Here is a 21,863-nt window from a genome sequence, read left to right on the forward strand (position 1 = left end):
AACATTTAAATAAATAAAAATAGGAATACACTTATGGCCCCCCAAATAAGTCTAAAGTAAAAATGAATAAATGATAACTAGGGCTGTCAAAATGATCGCGTTAACGGGCGGTAATTAATTTTTTTAATTAATCACGTTAAAATATTTGACGCAATTAACGCACAAGCCTCACTCAAACAGATTAAAATGACAGCACAGTGTGATGTCCACTTGTTACTTGTGTTTTTTTGTGTTTTGTCGCCCTCTGCTAGCACCATGAGAATTTTGTAATTATTGACATCAACAATGGCGACCTACTAGATTATTTTTTGATTGAAAATTTTACAAATTTTATTTAAACGAAAACATTAAGAGGGGTTTTAATATAAAATTTCTATAACTTGTACTAACATTTATCTTTTAAGAACTACAAGTCTTTCTATCCGTGGATCGCTTTAACAGAATGTTAATGTTAATGCCATCTTGTTGACAGTATGTTGAATGTATATATCCGTCTTGTGTCTTCTTTCCATTCCAGCAATAGTTTTACTGAAAAATATGGCATATTTTATAGATGGTTTGAATTGCGATTAATTACGATTATTTAATTTTTAAGCTGTGATTAACTCGATTAAAGATTTTAATCATTTGACAGCCCTAATAATATTAATAACAAATAACATTTTTTAATTTCCTTTAAAAAAAATATATATATATATATATATATATATATATGTGTGTGTGTAATATATTTAGAAAAAGACATTTTGAATAAAGAGGATCTTTTCTGGCTTGGTAGTTCAAACCACTGGTGCAGTGAGTGTAGAATTAGAACGGCAGCACAGTGATGTCACCATCAGTCGGGTTAATAACAGTCAAAAAGTACTTCATTTTACAGTAGTTTGTTGTTAATTGCATGGTAAACCTTTTTTGACGTACAGTACTGTATGTAAGTACTTGACAATGATAAACCCATAAGTAATACACTAGGCTGATTCTCTGACCTCTAAAGCGGATTGGTTTTTTTTTTGTTTGTTTGTTTGTTTTTTTCATGGATTAAATGCAATAACAATTTTCACCAATAGAGAATGATAAGAGACTGAAACGGTCAGAATGCATTTGAATTCTGCCCAGTGGAGTTCTAAGCAAACTAGAAATGTCTGTGTGGACGAAAAATTGAATATGGCTAAGATATGGTGCCAGTTGAGCTTTTAGCAATAGATTCTGCCTCTGCCTATTTCTGTTGGGGACCTAAATGTTGCCATGTTATCCCCCAAGCCTAATTTTATTACTTCTCATTTAAGGAGGAGATGCAGTGAAAATTGCCCAGCTGGCCAATATAGCTGGCAGTCAGAATCGAATCTCCCAGCCAGAGACTCCTGTCACTCTACAATTTCAGGGCAACAAGTTTACGTTGTCCCCTAGTCAGCTCCGCCAGCTCACCACTGGACAGCCATTGCAGCTCCAAGGTAAAATTTTTAATATAATGTTACATAAGTGTCACCTTTAAACATTTATTTTTTGCTGTCCTGGTTTTTATTTTTCAAAAGTCGCATCTTTCGATGCATTCATTTATTGTATTAACCGTAACGACATTCATCACAAACTGAGGTTCTTACAGTAGATTTTTCTCACACCCATTATCTTTACAAGATCATTTTTACTTATGCACCTGCTTCAGCTTTAACATTTTTGCATTGTTTCCTTCACGGTAATTCAGACCATTTTGTTTTTAAAATGTGGTGAAAGCCACACTTATTGTAATTGTTTATATATCATGGTTCTAGGAAATATTCTACAAATTGTGTCCGCTCCTGGGCAGCAAATCCTCAGGCCTCAGGGTTCTATGGTTATGCAAACGATGGCGCAAGCTGTCCCTAACTCCACTGTTTCAGCTTCACACAGTGCACCTCATCCAGCTCTGTCAACAGTCCAGCAAGGTGACTCATCCATTACCATTCCATATCATACTTTTTGTCTTGTAAAGCAGGCTCTAGCAGTATTAGTATATGTGACTTGATAGAACATGTCCTTCAGCTCATACAATATTTTTGGACTAGGTGTGACGACAAATGCCACAGCAACTTCTAACAAGCTCAATACTGCTTCCTCGCAGGTTTGAACATTAATTCACTAAGGGAACTTTAAAAAAAAAAAAAAAAAAAAAAAAGACAAATATTTGCAATCAAAATGAACATTTTTCCTGCAGGAGTCTTCTGAAGAAAAGACTCGGCAAGCAAAGCAGCGTTTGAGCCTTCTCTTCCAAGCAAACGAGCGACGCTGCAGCCGGAGAGTTTTGTATGGGTTGGACTTGTTACAGGCATGCACTATGAGTTCAGAGCCTGCTCACACTGCTCTGACTGCTGGAGGCTGGATGTGGGTTGGTCTAGAGAGTTGCGTCAGGGCCCGGAACACCTCTGTGGTCACCACCTCTGCACTGCAATCTACTCTGCTCTCCATTGATGACCGAAGGCAGAATACTAACAGCCTTACCAAAAGGTGCTTAATTTTGTACCTACCTGGTTTATTGTCGTTAACGAAAACAAACTAGAAATTTAAAAACATTTTAGTTAACTGAAATTAAGACAAAAAAAGATTAATTAAGCTGTATTGCGTTCATAGAACTAAAAAAAAATTAAGGAAAATGAATACATTGTTTTTTGTATTTAATCTTTGAATCAGTATTTACACATTACAACATTCAAAATGATTGAATGTTTTTTTGTTTAGTTTTTATTTTATACTAGTGAATCAAAAATGAAATACTAATTGGTGCTGCAACGATTAATCGATTAACTCAAATAATTCGTTTAATTATAGTGGCGTTGTATTGGATTGTTTTGAAATTGTTTGCATTTAGTTTTATTGATTTGGGTGGATACACTGCCCTTTAGTGGAAACAGTGAATATGACATAACTCATTTAACATGGCTGAATCCAGCTGCTCCATGTTAAGACCAACATAAGCTAATATGCATTTTTATGCATTTGTAATTTAGTTTATAGGTATATTATTTAGCAATGTTTTGTGGGAACATGTGTTTAAACAATTGAGTAATGAGTAAAAAAAAAAAAGCCTTTGTTTTACATCTCCTAAAATCTATTCTCCAATGCATTAAATGTTCCTAATCCGATTACTCGATTATTTAAACTAACTAGTTGATAGATTAATCGACTACTGAAGGAATTCTGCCCCCCGGCCAAGCCGCAAGTAAAACTAATTATTTAAAGAAAATTAAAACCACTAAAAACCAGCAAATCCATTCTAAAAATCGATAATACTAACTAAATTTGAGAAAAAAAACCTATCAGAACTAAATAAAACTATTCAAAAATATTTAAAACTGCAATACGTGATTACAAATCTAAATGTCCAAATCTCAGGAACTCTTCTTTTCACCCCCTCAGGCTGGGATGTGTGATGCCTCCAGCTGTCGCACCACACCCTCAGTTGTATGCAACAAATCCTCCTATCACTTACACCATCAAACAGAAATTACTCCACCGTCAGATGCAGGAGTCCTTTGCTCCCCATAGTGCTGAAATGCACTGTTTGGTGGCCAGGCATGGTTTTAAATCCCCAGACTTTCAGCTAATGCAGATGGATTCAGGTTGGTTTGGTTCTCCTCCTGCCTGTCTTCTTCCCCACCCCCAAACGGAAATCATGGAAAGGGCGAAAGGCAAACCATAAAATAGTATTAACTGTGGATATATTTTTCATCTAAAGGAAAACTAGAAGCTATGGCCATTCTGCTGCAGAAGCTTCGGTCAGACAATCGTCGTGTCCTCATCTTCACTCAGATGGTGAAGATGCTTGATATCCTGGAGGGTTTCTTAGATTACAGGCAGCTCACTTATGTGCGTATGGATGAAAGCTACACTCCAGATGAACGACAGGTAATTAAAAAAAATTGTTGTAATCTTACCTTGCTTAGATTTGTAGAAAATACAAAATTATGACAAAATACAAATTATGTAACATGTAACAACTACAAAAAAAGCATCATTAACGAAAACAAAACTGTTACGTGAGAACAATTCACTTGCTGTCATAGACCGTATTGGATATAAGACCAATTAGCAATGGCAAGTCTGTGTAGTTGCATATTTATGACTTGTTAGATGTTTCATCCCCATCTAACACCAGGACCTCCCAGTGACCGTGCAGAGTTCTGGCTCAAGGGGATATATTATTGTGCACTTTTCCCTCCCTGATGGACTCTGTTCCTTTCAGGGCCCAAAATAGTTGCACACATCAAGACATTGTATACCACTACTGTTGCTCCTGTCTGTGTTGTTTGAAAGACAGTGTTTTTATCATTATTACATATTTGTTTAATGTTCTACTGTTCCACTCATGATTTTCTACTTGCAGGAGATCATTAGGACATTTAACAGGAACAAACAGATTTTCTGCACCATCCTAACAAATCATTGCTGCGCTACAGTTGGAACTATGTTAGATGCAGATGCCATCATCTTCTATGATACGGACCTAAATCCCACCATGGATGCCCGCACCCAGGAATGGTGTGACAAAATTGGGCGCAGTAAGGATATACACATTTACAGGTAAAATCATTAATAAAATGACACCAGTTCTTGATTTTTATATACGTATTTGTGTTTCACTATATGAACAATTTGGGAGTTTACTTTTTCCATGATTGTTTGCACAGGTTGGAGAGCGGGAACTCTATTGAGGAGAAACTATTGAAGAATGGAACCAAGGACTTAATCAGAGAGGTGGCTGCACAGGGCACTGATTATACTCTGGCTTTCCTCACACAAGTAAGATCAGCTCATCTGTATTTTGCCCTTGAGTCTCAGGAAAACTGTTTTATATACAATTTGTACACCAGGGATTCCCCCAGTGCTTTATATACCATGGTGGGGGGGACAAATACCGATCCCCAAAATGTATGAAATCGGTCCCGATCGATCAGTGCACCTTTAGTAAATCACTGTTGTCTTGTCTAATTCTAGCGGACAATCCAGGATTTGTTTGAAGTGGAGGCAGGCTCCGGGGAAAAAGTGGAGGAGTTCGTTGTCCTTCATCAAGAGCCGTCAGCCTCTGAGACCATCTCTCCAAAAGTGGCTAGACCCTACATCCAAGCTCTCCAAAGCATTAACTTAGATGATTTAACAGAAGAAGATGGTGTGAAAATAGATGAGGAGATGACTGGCAACCAATCGGCACTGGCGGATGAGGAGTCGGCAAGCCAGACTAAAGAAGAACCTGCTGAGATTGAGGAATTGAATGCAGTTATGGAACAGGTACCTTCGCTGATTTATGTTTTAAGGTTGCGTTTCTGTCATAGAATTTAATTTCTGTATTATTTCAAACAGCTCACACCAATAGAAAGATATGCTCTGAGCTACCTGGAGTATCTTCATGTCAGTGACGATGAGACTGCACTCAAGGTAACAAAAGTTAAGTTAATGCAAAATTTGATAGTCTTATGGTCACATGTATACAAATAAATTCTAATGGTAGCTAGCTGATCTGACATTTTAAATTGTGTAATGTATACTTGACTCTCAACAAAGCAAACCTATAACCCTTTACAGGGCACCCATTGAATTCATTGGCTGCCACTGATGGTGCTTGATGTCCAAACCATTTTGACTGGGAGGGGCTAGCAGATTGATGCTAGGCTCTCCCAGTGAAAAATAATTGGATGTAGGCACTAAAGCATGAGCATTCACTGCCTATTCACTTCTACTGTTGTTCACCAACAATGAGTTCGATACTATGAAATAATAGGACCCCCCCACCTCCAAGAACTTTAAAGTGTTATTGGGGAAGGGGGCATAACCAGAGTGTATTTTTTAAATTCATTATAATGTTACTAGTTTTATTTTTATTAATGTATCAATTCTTTATTTGAAAAAATAGACTAAAATTATAATTTAAAAATTACAATAATGAATAATAATGATAATAATAAGAAAAACTAATATTATAATTCTGACCAGGCATCCACATGTGTGGTCATCACATTCCTGGGTCATTATAGGCTATTATGTAGGCCTAATATTGTGGCCTACAGTACATGGCTCAAAATGTGACATCCACATATGTGGACGCCAGGTCTTTATGGGGTCGTTTTGTTTTTTGTTTTATACTCTAAATAGCCCCTTTCCCTTAATAAAGGGTTAAACTTAGCATGTTTCATGAACTGAAAATGCTGCTGTACATAAGTACTCTATTTGTTTATTATAACAATAAATCCACAAGAAGGCATTAACATTATTAACATTTTTTCTCTTAAAGGGATCCACGGATTGAAAGGCTTGTAGTTCTTAAAAGATACATTTGAGTACAAGTTATAGTAATTTTATATTAAAACCCCTCTTAATGTTTTCGTTTTAATAAAATTAGCAAAATTTTCAATCAAAAAATAAACTAATAGCTCGCCATTGTTGATGTCGCTGAGCGGGACGTCACATGGGCTCCCTGCCGTTCTTCCAGTGTCTTTATGTAAGGTAGTGATTGAAATACACCACAAGGTGTCAATGGCGAGTTTTAATTAGAGATCCAGCCAAGGCAAAGTCTGAATAAGTTTTATGTGTATTTTGCATAGCTATTTCGTTTGGGAGTGCCAGTTCTCTTTGCATTGAGCGCTTTTCTTTTTGTGAAGATTATTTTTTTTCGAGAGATAGGAATATTATTTTTGTTGTGCTTTCACTAAAAGATACTGTAGCGACTTAACTGTTCCGCCCAAATGCATGATGGGAAGTTGGGCAACCATGACTGTCAGTGGTGGCTGCAAATGATATATGTTCTGCGTTGTGTTCAATAAAGCATGTTAAGAAAAAGATCGTCACCTGCCATTCTTCCCAACGTTGCTCGCCACAATTAGGAGTGTGAACCTCAGGGCACCTCACGATACGATACGATTCGCGATACAAGGCTCACGATAACGTTTATCTCACAATATCACGATACAGCGATTATCGATATATTGGTCAGAAATTGGATACATGATATTCTACGGTACCACTGTTGAAACGAGAGAAAAAAAAGATATTTCAAAATAGAAAAAATACTGTTTAAGTCATTTATTAAACAGTGACACCTTTTCTGTGCAACATTGCTGTAAAATAAAATCTACTGCAAATTGTGCACCTGCACATACAGAGGAAACAAACCACAACCACTGGTATCTCTTGGAGAGATCATGATGAATGGCACCCCTAATTTCTTTAAAAAAAAACAAAAAACAAAAACAAAAAAAAACAGTGCTGTAGGTGTCAGTCAGCAGTTGAGCTTGGAGTGGGGAAATGATAAAATTGGTGGGTCTTTTCTTCGTATATGACCTTTGTTGCCAAAAGTGTTGGTTTGAGCACTTCCACTATCTACTTCAGCATTTAAGATGTCAGACTTGCTCAGTCACAGTCTTCCTCACCTTAAAAACACCAAAATAAAACAAAAAATATTAGTTACTTAATAGCTTTTGAGTTGAAATCCTGATTTTTTTTTGTGTTGGATGTATTGAGTGAATTAAAAAAAATATGAATTGAATGTATAGAAATTAAAAATGCAATAATTACCCATTTTTAATATGTAGGCTACATTAATTATCTTGCACATCACTTTATATATCATGGAAGCTATTCAAACAATTCTTATAGCTTATTGTATCAAAATGGCAGTAATACCAGTTTGTGTAGTAAACTAGATGGAAAGTGGTTCTCAAATAATATCAAATAAATCGGTAAATTCATGTGGGCTTGTTCGATACTCATTTTCATCCAGTTTAGGGTCCTGGTTTATTTTATATTATTCAACACCAAATGTCATCAAAATAATACATGTACATTAAAAATCAATTACATTGCAAAACTTTCTTACCTCAAGTGATGAAAGCGAAGCAGTGAAGAAATCCGGTGTGCACTTCGTCACCAGCTGCCAGTGAACCTTATTTTTGTTAGACAATTCTTGCATACAGCAAAGTCCTTGTTCACCTTACTTCCTTTCTTGTTGGTGTAAAGTCTAAAGTGTTCCCCAATGTGCGATTTGTAGCAATATTTTTCTCATTTTTTCTTCCACCGTTCTCACGAAGCTTTTTTATTTTTTCAACCCACTTGGAGCTTCCTCTCTTCTCTAGACGACTTGTGCGCACTTTACCTTCACCGCCACTCCCGAGCGCCCCCTAGTGGAACGCCAGGGAATTGCTCAACAAACATTGAGCAGTTTACAGCATTCATACTCCATTGTATGGCCAATATGTTAAATAAAAGTATTGATACTTGGCGGGAGCATATCGATAACCGATCGGGTTGCAAAATATCGCGATATATCGCTGTATCGAGATATTGTCACACTCTTAGCCACAATAGTTATGTTTGTTGTGAAAGAGTTGCCAAAGCTTAATGCCAATTAAAGGCGTGGTCCAATGAACGCCTGTGTCCACTCTCATTTCTCTGCCCTTTTGCACTCAATGTGCTAAAACGGCGTCATTCTAAACTGTTTGAGGCAATGCATGAACGAGTCATTCCGTGAATGCGTTAATTGCGTCAAAATATTTTAACGTGATTAATTTAAAAAATAATTACTGCCCATTAACGCGATAAATTTGACAGCACTAGTGCATACCTTCATAGGCATACAAACACACACTTTTTACGCAGAGAGAACCAATCAGAAGGTAACAAGTGCTACACAGGAGCTTTGTGAAATGTAATTGTATTTTATACTATTAATCACTTACTAATATTTTACAACATCGTTGCCTAGACTGCAAAAAATGTATGTTTTGTCACTTTCCAGCAGGGCGCAAAGTTATCATCATTGCCACCTACTGTAGCTTTGTGAAGGTGGACATAATTAGGCCAAAAATGAAATTATGCCCAGTGCTGTGAAACCTATTCACTGACTCATTTGTGACATTTTGCTCAGGAGCGATTGGAGTGCTCGAAGAGAGGCTGGGAGCTGCAACAGCTGCAGAAGCTGAAAGAGGAGGACGAAGGTGTGGAATTAACTGAAGAGCTTTTCACCTACACAAGAGAAGATGCCTACAACATGGTGGGTAGTCATTAGATTTTGCTTTTCACAACCTGTTAGCCTCTATGTTCCAACACTATTGTTGTTTTTGTTAGGAGTATGTGTTCGAAGCTGAGGATGGACACACAGAAATCATGCCGGTAAGTTGACTACCATTGACGGCGCTAGACGTCCAATCCATTTTGACTGAGCGGGTTGGTAGTATCATTTGCATATTGTGATCTACGTGACCAAAACATGTGGTATTCACGTACAGTATTTACATTTGGTACATGACCAAAACGTGGTATCCATGTACAGTATTAACATTTTGTACACATAGTAGAAGTGTGGCCTACATGACCCAAAATGTGATGTCCATGTATGTGGACACCAGGTCTTTCTGAGGTGTGGGTTGGTTTTTTTCTATGACCAAAAATAGTTACTTGAGGTGCAAATGGTTAAGGGGGCAAATTCTTCACCCTTGCTTTTTGTTTTTCAATTCTACAGTGATTGTTTTCTTGTAATTGCAACATAGGTTTGGACTCCACCCACACCACCTCAAGATGATAATGATATTTACATAGACTCTGTCATGTGTCTGATGTATGACACCACCCCCATTCCTGAGGCCAAGCTCCCTCCTATCTACATTCGCAAGGAGCACAAGAGAATGAAACTGGACCCCTCAGGTATTGGTAACTGTAATTATTCTACTTTCCGACAATATTCAACTCTTAAGACAAGTGTGAAACACATTCATTAAACATCAATAAAGTGTTATCCTCACCATTTTGATAACTTCTCCCAATATTTTTCCCCTTTGTAATCAGCAGCAGCTAGGAAGAAGAAAAAGGGCCATGGGGAAACGGTTATTCCGCCACGCTCTCTTTTCGAAAAGGCCAGTATGCTGAAGGTTCGCAGAGAAGGGAAAGACCAGAAAAAGAACTTTTCCCTCAAGCAGCAGGCGCCCTTCGCCAAGCCTCTGCCCTCGCTGGTTAAACCTGCCATAGACGCTGGTCAGGACAACCCGGAGTGGCTCATCAGTGAAGACTGGGCTCTGCTTCAGGTACTGCTAACTGCAGGCGTCATTTGAATTAGCTACAGCTTGGTGGACCGCTTCTTATTTGTTACAGGCTGTGAAACAACTGCTCGAACTACCCTTAAATCTGACGATTGTCTCACCTGCCCACACACCCAACTGGGATCTGGTGAGTGATGTTGTGAACTCCTGCAGCCGCATCTACCGCTCTCCCAAGCAGTGCCGTAACCGCTACGAGAATGTCATCATTCCCAGAGAAGAGGGCAAGGTATAGTCTGACTTCTCAGATCTGTACTGTTGAACTGTGAAACTGCCTTTTTTCATTTTCTAACATATCTGCTATTACAGTTGATGTATGAGGCAAACCCAAAGAAGAAAACAAAGAGCATTTACAAGGTGCCACCTTCTTATTTCTTTCTGACGCTAACCCCACTTTTACTTTTGAACCATTGTGCTCATTTAGCTTTTTGGTGTGTGTTGCGCTTTAGTCTAAGAATAGCCGTCCTCTAAGGACCTGTCAGATTTACACACAAGATGACAACGCCACTCAAATTCAGCTCTGCAACAGCCGATTTGAGCTCATGAAAATGATAGCAAGCAAGCGGAGTCCACCTATCAAACCACTGTGAGTACATCGGAAGGAAATGCTTTATGTCACATATTTTCCTGTTTCAGTGACTTTGAACGCATTTAAATTTACTCATTTTACAGGCTAGGCATGAACCCGTTCCAGAAGAACCCTAAACATGCTTCTGTTTTGGCAGAAAGGTACTGTTGTCGTAATAATCTGTGATGTCTAAGTCCAGAAATTCAGTAAAATCTAAGAACGGTTTGTTTTCCACAGTGGGATAAGCTACGACAAGCCTCTCCCTCCCATTCAGGTGGCATCACAACGTGCTGAGAGGATCGCCAAAGAGAAAAAGGTCATTCTCATTAAAAATGGACTAATTTTCCATGACCAAATATTGCCATTTCATTTTTTGTTCTACTGTATTGATTGTTGCTGTTATGTCCTAATTATTTTTGAAAACCTCAGGCAATTAATTTTGCAATCTATTTGTATTTGTAGGCCCTGGCAGAGCAGCAGAAAGCTCAGCAGCAGGCTGGAACTCCTCAGGCCCAGACTGCAACCAACCAGGCCCAGACCACTGCTGCTGCCCAGGCTCAAGCTCAGGTTCCCCAGGCTGCCGCAGTGGCTGGAGCCGCCACAGTTCCTAATGCAGCCGTTCTGGTGAAAATCAATCTAAAAGTAGTCTTAAAATCCAAAAGGTACAGCAGTCTGTAAATGCCTTTCATGTTTTTCAGGCTGGAGCAATCAAAAACGCCACAGCGGGCACAACCATACAGGCTGGTACGTATTCGCGTTTTTCTCTTCAAAGAATTTTTGTTTTTACTGTAGTTATTATTTTTTTCCACTTTTGTTGGTTTGGTCTTACAGCCGCTATTGGGGGGAATGTGATTGTGAACACAGTTGCTGGAGTGCCTCCAAGTCCCTTCCAGGCCAACAAACGCCTGGCATCTCCAGTTATACCAGGCACCCTGTCTGTGAGTCCCCATGATGCCAGAAATGTCCCACCAGCTGGAAGAAGATATCCTAACATTAACTGTGTGTTTTGTTATACCAGCCCGCCGGTCCTGCTGCTGGGGCGCAGGTTGTCCACGCGCAACAAAGAGCAGTTGCAGCAGCTGCAGCCCCAGGTGAAGTGGTAGCCATAGCTACTGGGCAGGGTGTTCGAGCAGTTACGCCAGTAACTGCATCTGCTGTAGTTTCCACCACTCTAAGCCCAGTCCAAGCTCAGACTCGCCCCCTTGTCACTCAAGTAACCACAGGTAATGGAGTGAATTCAGTATCATACTTATATATATATTTTTTATTTTTCCCTTTGAGCAGTGTTGTGTGATTTATTAATTGAAGTAGTTCACTTAGGTGTATTGCCCAGAAGAAAAGTGTTTTTTTGTTGTTGTTGTTGTTGTTGTCATTTTTATTTGGTTGATATTTTTGACTTGTACTTCATACACAAACAACAATACTGTAAACTGAGAGGAGCAATTCGACAGTGCACCACCTTGGGCCTCTACTTTTCAAAAAGAGGCAGGTGGATTTTGCAGAATTTACAGAGCTAAACCTAGCAATTCTGTCCGAAAATGAGGTCCCTGGTGCCAAATTAACTGGTAAAGATGTGGAAGAACATAAAAATGTTAAGAGATGTCTTGAGTGTCGAGGGCTGAGAAAGAGCCGAGCTGATCCACACCTTTTTCCTTACGCCACTGACAATGACATTCTCCTGTTTTAACAAGGTATCCTTTACCCCCATATGCCCTGTCTTTCTTGTATATCATATCCTCTTGTTGTCCTACGTCTCTGGCCGTTTTTGGGTCACCTTGCTGGTGTTAAACTGGTCTTTTGGACCACACGCAGAAGCTGATCCATTGTTCATTTTTTTCCATTAAAAAAATTTTTTTTTTAATATATCCTCTGGTTGTCCTACGTCTCTGACCATTTTTGGGTCATCTTGCTGCTTTTAAACTGGTCTTTCGGTCCACATGCAGAAGCTGACCCATTGTTCACATTTTTTCCTTTGAGTATTTTGTTTCGGGAAACGTATGAAGAAAACATTTCATATGTGGATGGTCGTAATGTCTAGAGTCGTTTCTAGTTTGATCTGCATGTTCATTTTTGAAAGATTACTGGAGAAAACTAGCAGAAATATAATAGTTTGTATGCGAGGCGAGGGCGTGTCTATAATGTCCCACTTCCGCTTTACAATGCGACGTCACGGTCTAAAAATAGCATTCGTGCGATACGCTATTGGACGACCAATTTCAGCAAAGCTCACTTTAAGATAAAAATAATTTTTAAAAGTCATTAAAAATAGCCTTTACAGACACGATGAAAAAAAAAGCTTTTTTCTCGATAGAGTAAAAATTATATGGGGGGGGGTTATTTTAACAGCATTTTACTTCTTGTATTTCATACACTTTCATTGGTCTGAATGAGCTGTATTCTGCCAAGCTACAGGTATGCAGCTTGCACAAGGAAAGACCCTCACCCCGGCCCACCTTCAGATGCTGCGGCAACAACAGCTTCAGCAACAACAACAGCAGGGTACTTCTCCTCAGATCAAAGCTGGAAGCAAACCCCAGGTAAAAAAGATGAAAATATTTCCCCTCAGAAAATGAGGCTGAGCTGTTCTTAAAAAAATGTATGATTGTAAAATGAAGGCTTTGTAATGTAATGACAAGGATTTGCCTTGACAGGAGTTGTTAAAAATGCACAAGCAGAAATTGCAGCTCCAGCAACAGCAGCAAGTTGCTGCAGCAGTGGCGGCTGCAGCAGCTCAAGGCCAGCAAGCTGCGGGAACCCAGCAAGCCCAAGTGCAACCCACACAGGCAGCTCAAGCCAATCCTCAGCTAGCAGCGGTGGCAACGCCAAGACCCGGATCTGTTTTGACAGGCACCACTGTGACCAACCTACAGGTGGCCAGACTGGTAAATGTTTATTATTCTTCGCTCAGTCTCATTCCACGGGATTTTATTGCTGTAAGATTAACGTCCATACCTGTTGCATGTGAAGAAATGATCATGTGACTGGTTACGTTACGTCCTGTGGTGTACAAATTCGAAAGGTTGTTCCATTGCGCTCTTGTGATATATTTTAATAGTGAAACACTTACAAAAACCTAATGAGCGCGTAAAAACTTGTTCTGTGATATTTGAGTGGTTTTTTTTTTCTTCTTTAAATCCAAGAGTTTCCATTACCAGTTTTTCTTTGCAGAATTTCATCTTATTTTTTAATTGAGGGATTGGAAACACAACTATTAAGGGGCAATGTGTTAAATATGTTAGTAATACTGCTTTTAAATTTTATGGGGAAAAAAATGACATTGTAATGTACTTACGGATTGAGTGAAATGGTATTACACCAATAGGTTGGTCCTAAATATTTGACAAGCAATTCTTAAGAATTAAATTGTAAGTGTATTGTAAGTTATTTTGAAAAGGCTGCTTTAATTTTTAATTTGGTTAATCTTTTGTGTACCACTAAAGGGAGCCCGTGTAAGCACTGGTGGTAGTGGTACCACACTCTGAGAATCACTGAGTTAAGTAATAGTGTAGCACACACCGACATGACTTTTGCCGTTGCAGACCCGAGTACCTGCTCAGGGTCAGATCCAGGCACAGGCAGGCCAGACAGCCCAGATGACCCTCACCAAGCCTCCCGTTGTATCTGTTCCGGCCGTGGTGTCATCAGCTGGCGTCACTACACTACCTGTCACAGTGGCCGGTATTAGCGTGGCTATTGGCCAGGCCCAGAAAACGGGTAAGTTCCCAAAATACCTTCTCAGCCACTGACTGGACACAACTGTGCATGGGTGTGATGATTGTGATTCTTCTCCTGGCAGCTTTTAAATCCAACTTTCTCTCCTTGGTCAGGTGGCCCCGTGCTGACGCCGTCCTTCCCGCAGATGCAGGTGCAGCAGCTGCTTCAAATGAAGAAGCAGCAGCAGGCGGCTGTACAGGCGGCCCAGCAGAAGGCAGGACAGACACAACAAGGACAGGCCGCTGTGCAGCAAAAGGTAAATAATGTCTGCGATCAACAAAATCTGAAATCTTGTGCCGTGCATTATTTCTGCTAGCTCTCCCAGTCAAACTGGATTGGATGCCTAGTGCCAGCAATGGCACAGCAACATGAGCATAAACTGTCAGTCTTCCCAGTTTAAATGAATTGGACGTTTATCATTGTCAATAGTAGGCGAAGTGAAATAATTAGGGCTGTCAAACGATTAAAATTTTTAATCGAGTTAATTACAGCTTAAAAATTAATTAATCGTAATTAATCGCAATTAATCGCAATTCAAACCATCTATAAAATATGCCATATTTTTCTGTAAATTATTGTTGGAATGGAAAGATAAGACAAGATGGATATATACATTCAACATACGGTACATAAGGACTGTATTTGTTTATTATAACAATAAATCAACAAGATGGCATTAACATTATTAACATTCTGTTAAAGTGATCCATGGATAGAAAGACTTGTAGTTCTTAAAAGATGAATATTAGTACAAGTTATAGAAATGTTATATTAAAAACGCCTCTTAATGTTTTCGTTTTAATAAAATTTGTAAAATTTTCAATCAAAAAATAAACTAGTAGCCCTATTCTGTCCTCAATGTGTGTGAGTACACAAATTGACAGATAGCGAACATAAGTTCCAAAAAGAAATCAGACGGTGTGGCAAAGTTGCATGGGCTTTACTGAAGTCATCTCTTTTTGACAAGAGCACGTTTCTTGTATTTTTGTAAAACTGAAAATAACAAGGCAATGTGTCAATAACTTGCATAAATCACAAAATAACATAAAATGTACACACACGTGTCCATTTGAGCAGTAGCACTAGACTAGCCAATTAGCTCACAAGCATCTAACAATGTAACTGCATTTCACCATATATGTGAACAAATTCAAATACACATCATCAATAACTATCTAATGCTCATGAATATAAACAAAGGAGGAATATAACTCACAAGCGATGCATGTATTAGACACAAACAGTGTGATGGGGCTATGAGAACTGCCACTGAATACTGGATGCGGACGTTAGCTGGTCTGAATAGCACTGTCTATTAGTGTGAGTTCGCGTCGACATATAATCACGCCAGAAAAGCGCGCCGAAACCCAAATAATCAGCTGCACTGAATCGCCAGCAGAGGGCGACATTACGCCACATAACATATGCAAGTCACACCCAAGCGCCAGCAGAGGGCGGAAAAACTCCATAAAACACAATTAACAAGTTGGCCTTTCACTGTACTGACATTTAAATCTGTCTGAGCGGGCCTAGTGCGTTAATTGCGTCAAATATTTTAACGTGATTAATTAAAAAAATTAATTAACGCCCGTTAACGCGATAATTTTGACAGCCCTAGAAATAATATGAAATTTAAAGTTGTTATTAAATGAAAAAAAATTAAAGCTGTTACTGGGGGACACAATCGGAGTGTATTTCCTCATGTATTCATTATAATTTCATTTTTATTAAGATTTTGTTCATTTATATTCTTATCCATTTAAAAAAATATGTAAAAATAATTACTTTTATTCCAAATGTAATTAATATGAGATGTCCATGATGCAAATGGTAACGTGCCCTATAAAGATTTTTAAAGAAAACGGGAAAAAAATTATGAATATCAATACAGTTCTATTTCATCCCTGCTGACCGTCAGAGGCGGTGCTAAATGCACTTAATGATCTAGAGCTGAAACGAATACTCGAGCAACTCGAGTAACTCGAGTTTAAAAACTGATCCGAGTAATTTTATTCACCTCGAGGAATTGTTTAATTTTGCCAGCTCTAAGCTTCACGTTTTGCCCGGACTACTTTTAATGCGGGACAATGCGCTGACATCACGTGCGCAGAGGAAGAAGCAATTAAAAAAAAATAACTTACTGGAGCCGACAGCCGTTACAAACTGCGCCGACATTGCTAAAAACTACGCTCGCATGTTGCTACGGTGGTAGCAAGTAGCATCTGATGTGTGTCATAGATACCACATGTACGTAGGACTAGATGTGAAATGACCGACTCGGCGGCGTTAATAAAACAGCCGCCATCTTAAAGCAGTACACTTCTCAGTGCTCATGAATAAGATTAACGTTACTGTGACTCGCTCAAGTAACGTTATCCCTGCGGAGGGCTAGGTTTCTATTCATTATGACCACTGTCGATGCGTGGCTCTTACATGCAGGCTTTATTTAATCTGTGAAAACAGCACTGTAGAGTGATTAGGGTGTAAAATAAAAACTTAATAATGCTAACAGTCAATTTTAGCTCAGTAGTCATTGCTGGATAAAACACCAAGTAGCACTGGTGCCTAATGTGGTCCAATACAGCACAGCATTTATTTTGAACACTGCAAAAACTCACAATCCTATCAGAATTTACAGTTTAGACCAACTTAAAACTTGACTAGAACTTAAAGCTTGACACAAGTGGAAATTCAATTGAAACATGTGGGAAAAACACCTAACTTTTAAGTGATGTGTGTTATCAAGCGTAATGACATTTTTAGGTAAGAAATATATTTTTTATAAGGCAAGGCAAGGCAAATTTATTTATATAGCACAATTCAACACAAGGCAATTCAAAGTGCTTTACATCACATGAAAACCATAGAAATCACATTTAAATCAACACAACGTAAAAACCAAGACAAAAGATCGCATTTAATCACAGAATAAAAATAAATAAATAAAAATAAAACAAAAATAGAAATAAAGCAAAAACTACTACTACTAATAATGATTGAAATCAGCAATGGAGATAAGCACAAGAGGAATAGAAGGCAGGTAGATTGAAATATATAGACAGTTATGGATATGCAGTGCTAAACAAAAGCGTTTTTAGCCCTGATTTAAAGGAGCTAACAGTTTGAGCATACTTCAGACGTTCGGGTAACTTGTTCCAGAGGTGAGGAGCATAATAACTAAATGCTGCCTCACCCTGCTTGGTTCTTGTTCTTGGAACATGCAGAAGACCCGTTCCAGACGACCTTAGGGGTCTAGATGTCTCATAGGAATCTAACAAGTCAAGCATGTATTTTGGTCCAAGGCCATTAAGTGTTTTGTAGACGAGCAGTAGTATTTTATAGTCTATCCTTTGACTCACTGGAAGCCAGTGTAGCGATTTCAAAACCGGTGTAATGTGGTCCAGCTTCCTTGTATTTGTGAGGACTCTGGCTGCAGCATTCTGTATTAGCTGCAGCTTCCTGACTGATTTTTTATCAAGACCTGTAAATATACCGTTGCAGTAGTCCAATCTGCTGAAAACGAATGCATGCATAAGTTTTTCCATGTCTTGTTGAGTCAGAAGCCCCTTAATTCTGGTTATATTTTTTAGGTGGTAATAAGTGGATTTAGTGACTGACTTTAGATGGCTATCAAATTTTAGGTCTGAGTCAATAATTACGCCAAGGTTTCTGACTTGATTTGTAGCTGTAAGTGACATTGTGCTAAGTTGGCTGCTTATCTTTGACCTTTCCTTTTTTGGCCCAAAAATGATCACCTCTGTTTTCTCCACATTTAACTGGAGAAAATTCTGGCACATCCATTCATTGATTTGATGAATGCATTTACTCAGGGAGACTAAGGGACTATAATCATGTGGGGACACAGAAATGTACAGTTGTGTGTCATCTGCATAGGCGTGATAGGAGATGTCATACTGTTCCATTATCTGAGCTAACGGAAGCATATAGATGTTAAATAAGAGCGGTCCAAGAATTGACCCTTGAGGGACTCCACAAGTGAATTTGGTTCGTTCTGACTGATAATTTCCGATTGACACAAAGAAATCCCTATCATGTAAATAGGATGTGAACCACTGAAGAATAGTGTCAGTAAGCCCTACCCACTGTTCCAATCTGCTGAGTAGTATGTTGTGATCAACCGTGTCAAATGCGGCGCTGAGATCCAATAGTAGCAGAACAGATGATTTGCCTGCATCGGTATTCCGACGAATATCATTTAGGACTTTGATAAGCACAGTCTCGGTGCTGTGTTGTGGCCGAAATCCAGACTGAAATGAGTTAAAAAGATTGTTTTGGATCATAAAAGTCTGGATCTGTTCAAACACAACCCTTTCGATAATTTTCCCCAGGAATGTCAGATTTGATATTGGCCTGTAATTACTAATGGTTGAGGCATCCAGATTAGGTTTTTTTTAGGAGAGGTTTTATTACTGCAGTTTTTAAAGTCTGAGGAAACTCTCCTGTTTGGAGGGAAGTATTTATAATCTGAAGTATGTCTGGGGCTATGCAATGAAAAACAGATCTAAAAGTTTTTTTTTTTTTGTGAAAGCAGTGAATTAGTCCTTTTTTTTTTTAGTCACATTCGAGATGCAATTAGGTTGTTGGCTATTTTCAACAATGTACATCGAAAATAAAGACATTGATTGACTGAAAATGGTTCAATATTAGATGAAATGTCTTGTTTTCTCATCCGTATTTATAATTGCTCTTTACCTAAAAAAAAAATTAGTTTTATCTGATTACTCAATTAATCGATAGAATTTTCAGTCGATTACTCGATTACTAAAATATTCGATAGCTGCAGCCCTAGAATGATCCCTTCGAGAAAGTGCAGCACAGAACAATACCAAAAAAGTCACATTTGACCACTGGAAAAGACATACATTACAGTGACAACTGAGTTCCTGTCCCTTTTTTCTTGGGTGGCAGTAGCATGCACTGGACACTGCTTCCCTTTGGCTTTGCCTGTCCTGCTTTCACATTGTTGTGTCGTTGGTAGCCTTGTGATTACTTGTCAGAGTTGCATGGTTTTGTCCTCGTTGGCTGCGATGGTATTGGTGCCTCCTCTCTCTGGAGCTAGCAGTGTGCTTTTAGCACCTCCTCTGCCGGGTATTCGGATTCATAGAGCCATAGTTACATAGGTAACTTTCGTTCTATGGGATTCAGTGTTGTTTTTGGCAGCCCTTTAAATTTATGTCTTAGTCTTTTGGACGAAAATACTTATTAGTCTTATTCATATTTTATTTATTTCAAAATGTGTTCGTCTTCATCTAATTTAAGTCGACAATTCTCCAAATGTTTTCGTGTATAAACTTCAAAAGTTTTATTTAATCCATGAATAAATAAAAAGCTTTCCAACAATTTTGATTGAACATTGAAAGACGAGCACATACTAGTAGTTGTAGAGGACATCAACATCTTCATGATGATAATACACACTCAGCAGGAAAACAGCACATTATTTGCAATTAATTAAACGTACCTGCAGTGAATTAAACTTACCTGGACGCCACGAACTGTATGTAAAAAGTTTTCCAAGAGTTTAAGAAGACATTCGCCGAGTCACCGCGCTAAATGCTAACGCTAACGCGAGCGCTATGCTAATGCTACAAGTTAGTTTAGTGTGTGATGATCACTCAGAATAAACCTTTAAAGGCTAAACCAACATGCCATAGCCAAGATAAGAAAACAAAACTTACCAAGCAGCACTTGACACGTGTTTCACAAAAGGAGCCTGGAATGGGCACACGCCTACTCACCGGCCGGTGAGTAAAGCTTGTGTGTGTGGGGGGCGGACTGCTAAGATGAGTGCTAACTATACATTTGATAAGAAGATATCACACATTGTGAACTTTTGAGGGAAACAATCGCGAATTTTCATCTCATTCTCGTCTCGTCAGACGAAAACTGGCAACCATCTTCCTTATGTATTACATTCCCAAAACACGTTTTTAGCTCGTTATCATGACGTCATCATCCTGAAAAAGATTGTTCGTGACTAAATATTTTCGTTACGACGAAAACGACACTGACGCTTTCATTGCCATTTACTTCAAGTGGGGTTAGGTGTGCGCTCATTTGTTCATTTCACTTGAGTTGTATGATTTTAATATGATTAACCGTGGTCTAGTGTTTTGTTTTTATATCACAAAAACATTTGAACGATGGTGTCTCAACCTTTTCAGATTGGCACACAGCAGGTTACGGTGCAGGCTGCCCAGCCTGCCCAGCAGCAACAGAAGGTGACCTACACGACAACCACCCAACTCCAACCAGGGATGAAGCCTCAGTTCTTTACTACATCAATTGCCCAGACCCAAAAATCAGCAGGACCTCAACAAATTCAGGTACCTCAGTAATAGGTCTGAGGAAGTAGAGTATTTTGTGGTTTTCATGTTTGACAGTTCAATATTTTGGTTTTGAGCAGGTGGCAAAACTCCCACAAATTGTGCAACAGCAGCCCACTGTGGCTAACATTCAGCAAATTGTATCATCTCCACAGCAGGTAGGACCTGTTCGTGCCAAAGCACAAGCATGTGTTGAGTGCTGTGGGTAAAGCGTGTCTCACTTCCTCTTACAGATCCAAGCGCAACCTCAGACCGTGACGCTAACCACGTCGGCGCCCGCCCAGGTGCAGATGATTCCGGCCGGCAGCGCATCAGCTCAGGTGGTTCAGCAGAAGCTGATCCAGCAGCAGGTGGTCGCCGCCGCTTCACCGCAGATCCAGACGCCGCCGCCCCACAGCCCCGCTCAGCAAGAGTCCTCGGCACCACAGCCCGTTCTAGCCCAGCAGCCTGCCAAAGGCCAAGCTCGCCAGGGTGGCATAAGAGCCAAACCCCCTGCCAAGCCCAGCGGGGGGAGCAGTTAGGTAAAGAGAATTCAATCAGTGTTTTTGTGCAGTACACAAGAATTGCACTCATGTTCTTTTGGAGCCTAACACCAATAAGAACACAAGATACAGAAAATCCTGTCAGTTCGCATAAGTGTTCTAATGTCTAAATCTCAATTTGTCACCTTAGTGGGATTTTAACTTAATTCATTTGTTGAAATGTTGAATGTTTGAATACGAAAAAAAGAAAAATAATCCCTTCCTCCCCAATATGACGCTCTCATCGTCTGGCCTTCAGCCTGACAAAGAGAACATACCAGATTTCTGAGGCACATTGTTTTGGGGCTGTCCAATATGTGTATTCTTAAATAGTCCCTTGCATGTCAAATTCCTTTGTCGTGTTTCAAAATGAATGGAAAGTAGTGCACGTTCCTTTAGTCAATTTTTTGTTCTTTTTTTTTTTTTTTTTATTCCAACAAATACACTGTAAACATGTACTTTAGTATTTTGGGTTTAGTCATAGTTTTTTTTTTTATTGATGTCAGAAAATGTAAATATCCGTGGAAAAAAAATATTTGTACTTGTAAAGTAGTTGTGTTTTCATTGTTTTTTTTCCAGCCTAATTGTAATAAAGTGCTTTGTTTTTATACACAAATATATTTTTTTTAATTATTGGTTTTTCCATTAAATTCATTGTAAGTGC

At 39.0% G+C, this 21,863-nt stretch overlaps 1 protein-coding gene and 1 non-coding gene across 9 annotated transcripts in view; both read left to right on the forward strand.

Moving 5' to 3' along the window:
* Positions 1–21,863, forward strand: part of ep400 (E1A binding protein p400) — a 36,812-nt gene extending 14,949 nt beyond the window's left edge. For 3 of the 8 annotated variants that reach the window (XM_057832075.1, XM_057832076.1, XM_057832081.1), the window contains 30 exons: positions 1,284–1,448; positions 1,767–1,919; positions 2,040–2,095; positions 2,189–2,478; positions 3,388–3,590; positions 3,707–3,876; positions 4,355–4,551; positions 4,659–4,770; positions 4,966–5,256; positions 5,329–5,403; positions 8,885–9,010; positions 9,085–9,129; positions 9,507–9,660; positions 9,802–10,037; positions 10,105–10,278; positions 10,359–10,406; positions 10,499–10,635; positions 10,722–10,778; positions 10,855–10,933; positions 11,080–11,241; positions 11,316–11,361; positions 11,449–11,555; positions 11,636–11,840; positions 13,024–13,154; positions 13,269–13,499; positions 14,157–14,331; positions 14,445–14,587; positions 20,517–20,678; positions 20,759–20,836; positions 20,912–21,863. In XM_057832075.1, the coding sequence (XP_057688058.1) occupies positions 1,284–1,448; positions 1,767–1,919; positions 2,040–2,095; positions 2,189–2,478; positions 3,388–3,590; positions 3,707–3,876; positions 4,355–4,551; positions 4,659–4,770; positions 4,966–5,256; positions 5,329–5,403; positions 8,885–9,010; positions 9,085–9,129; positions 9,507–9,660; positions 9,802–10,037; positions 10,105–10,278; positions 10,359–10,406; positions 10,499–10,635; positions 10,722–10,778; positions 10,855–10,933; positions 11,080–11,241; positions 11,316–11,361; positions 11,449–11,555; positions 11,636–11,840; positions 13,024–13,154; positions 13,269–13,499; positions 14,157–14,331; positions 14,445–14,587; positions 20,517–20,678; positions 20,759–20,836; positions 20,912–21,199 (4,496 nt within the window). In that variant the 3' untranslated portion in view covers positions 21,200–21,863. The remainder of the gene's footprint in view (positions 1–1,283; positions 1,449–1,766; positions 1,920–2,039; positions 2,096–2,188; positions 2,479–3,387; positions 3,591–3,706; positions 3,877–4,354; positions 4,552–4,658; positions 4,771–4,965; positions 5,257–5,328; positions 5,404–8,884; positions 9,011–9,084; positions 9,130–9,506; positions 9,661–9,801; positions 10,038–10,104; positions 10,279–10,358; positions 10,407–10,498; positions 10,636–10,721; positions 10,779–10,854; positions 10,934–11,079; positions 11,242–11,315; positions 11,362–11,448; positions 11,556–11,635; positions 11,841–13,023; positions 13,155–13,268; positions 13,500–14,156; positions 14,332–14,444; positions 14,588–20,516; positions 20,679–20,758; positions 20,837–20,911) is intronic. The other 5 variants (XM_057832077.1, XM_057832082.1, XM_057832078.1 and 2 more) reach the window with 4 other exon arrangements.
* LOC130914046 (small nucleolar RNA SNORA49) lies at positions 4,108–4,236 on the forward strand. Its single transcript, XR_009062841.1, has one exon. It is a non-coding gene; the product is annotated as a small nucleolar RNA SNORA49 (small nucleolar RNA).

The sequence above is a fragment of the Corythoichthys intestinalis genome, chromosome 3 (assembly GCF_030265065.1).
Source record: "Corythoichthys intestinalis isolate RoL2023-P3 chromosome 3, ASM3026506v1, whole genome shotgun sequence".
Taxonomy (NCBI): domain Eukaryota; kingdom Metazoa; phylum Chordata; class Actinopteri; order Syngnathiformes; family Syngnathidae; genus Corythoichthys; species Corythoichthys intestinalis.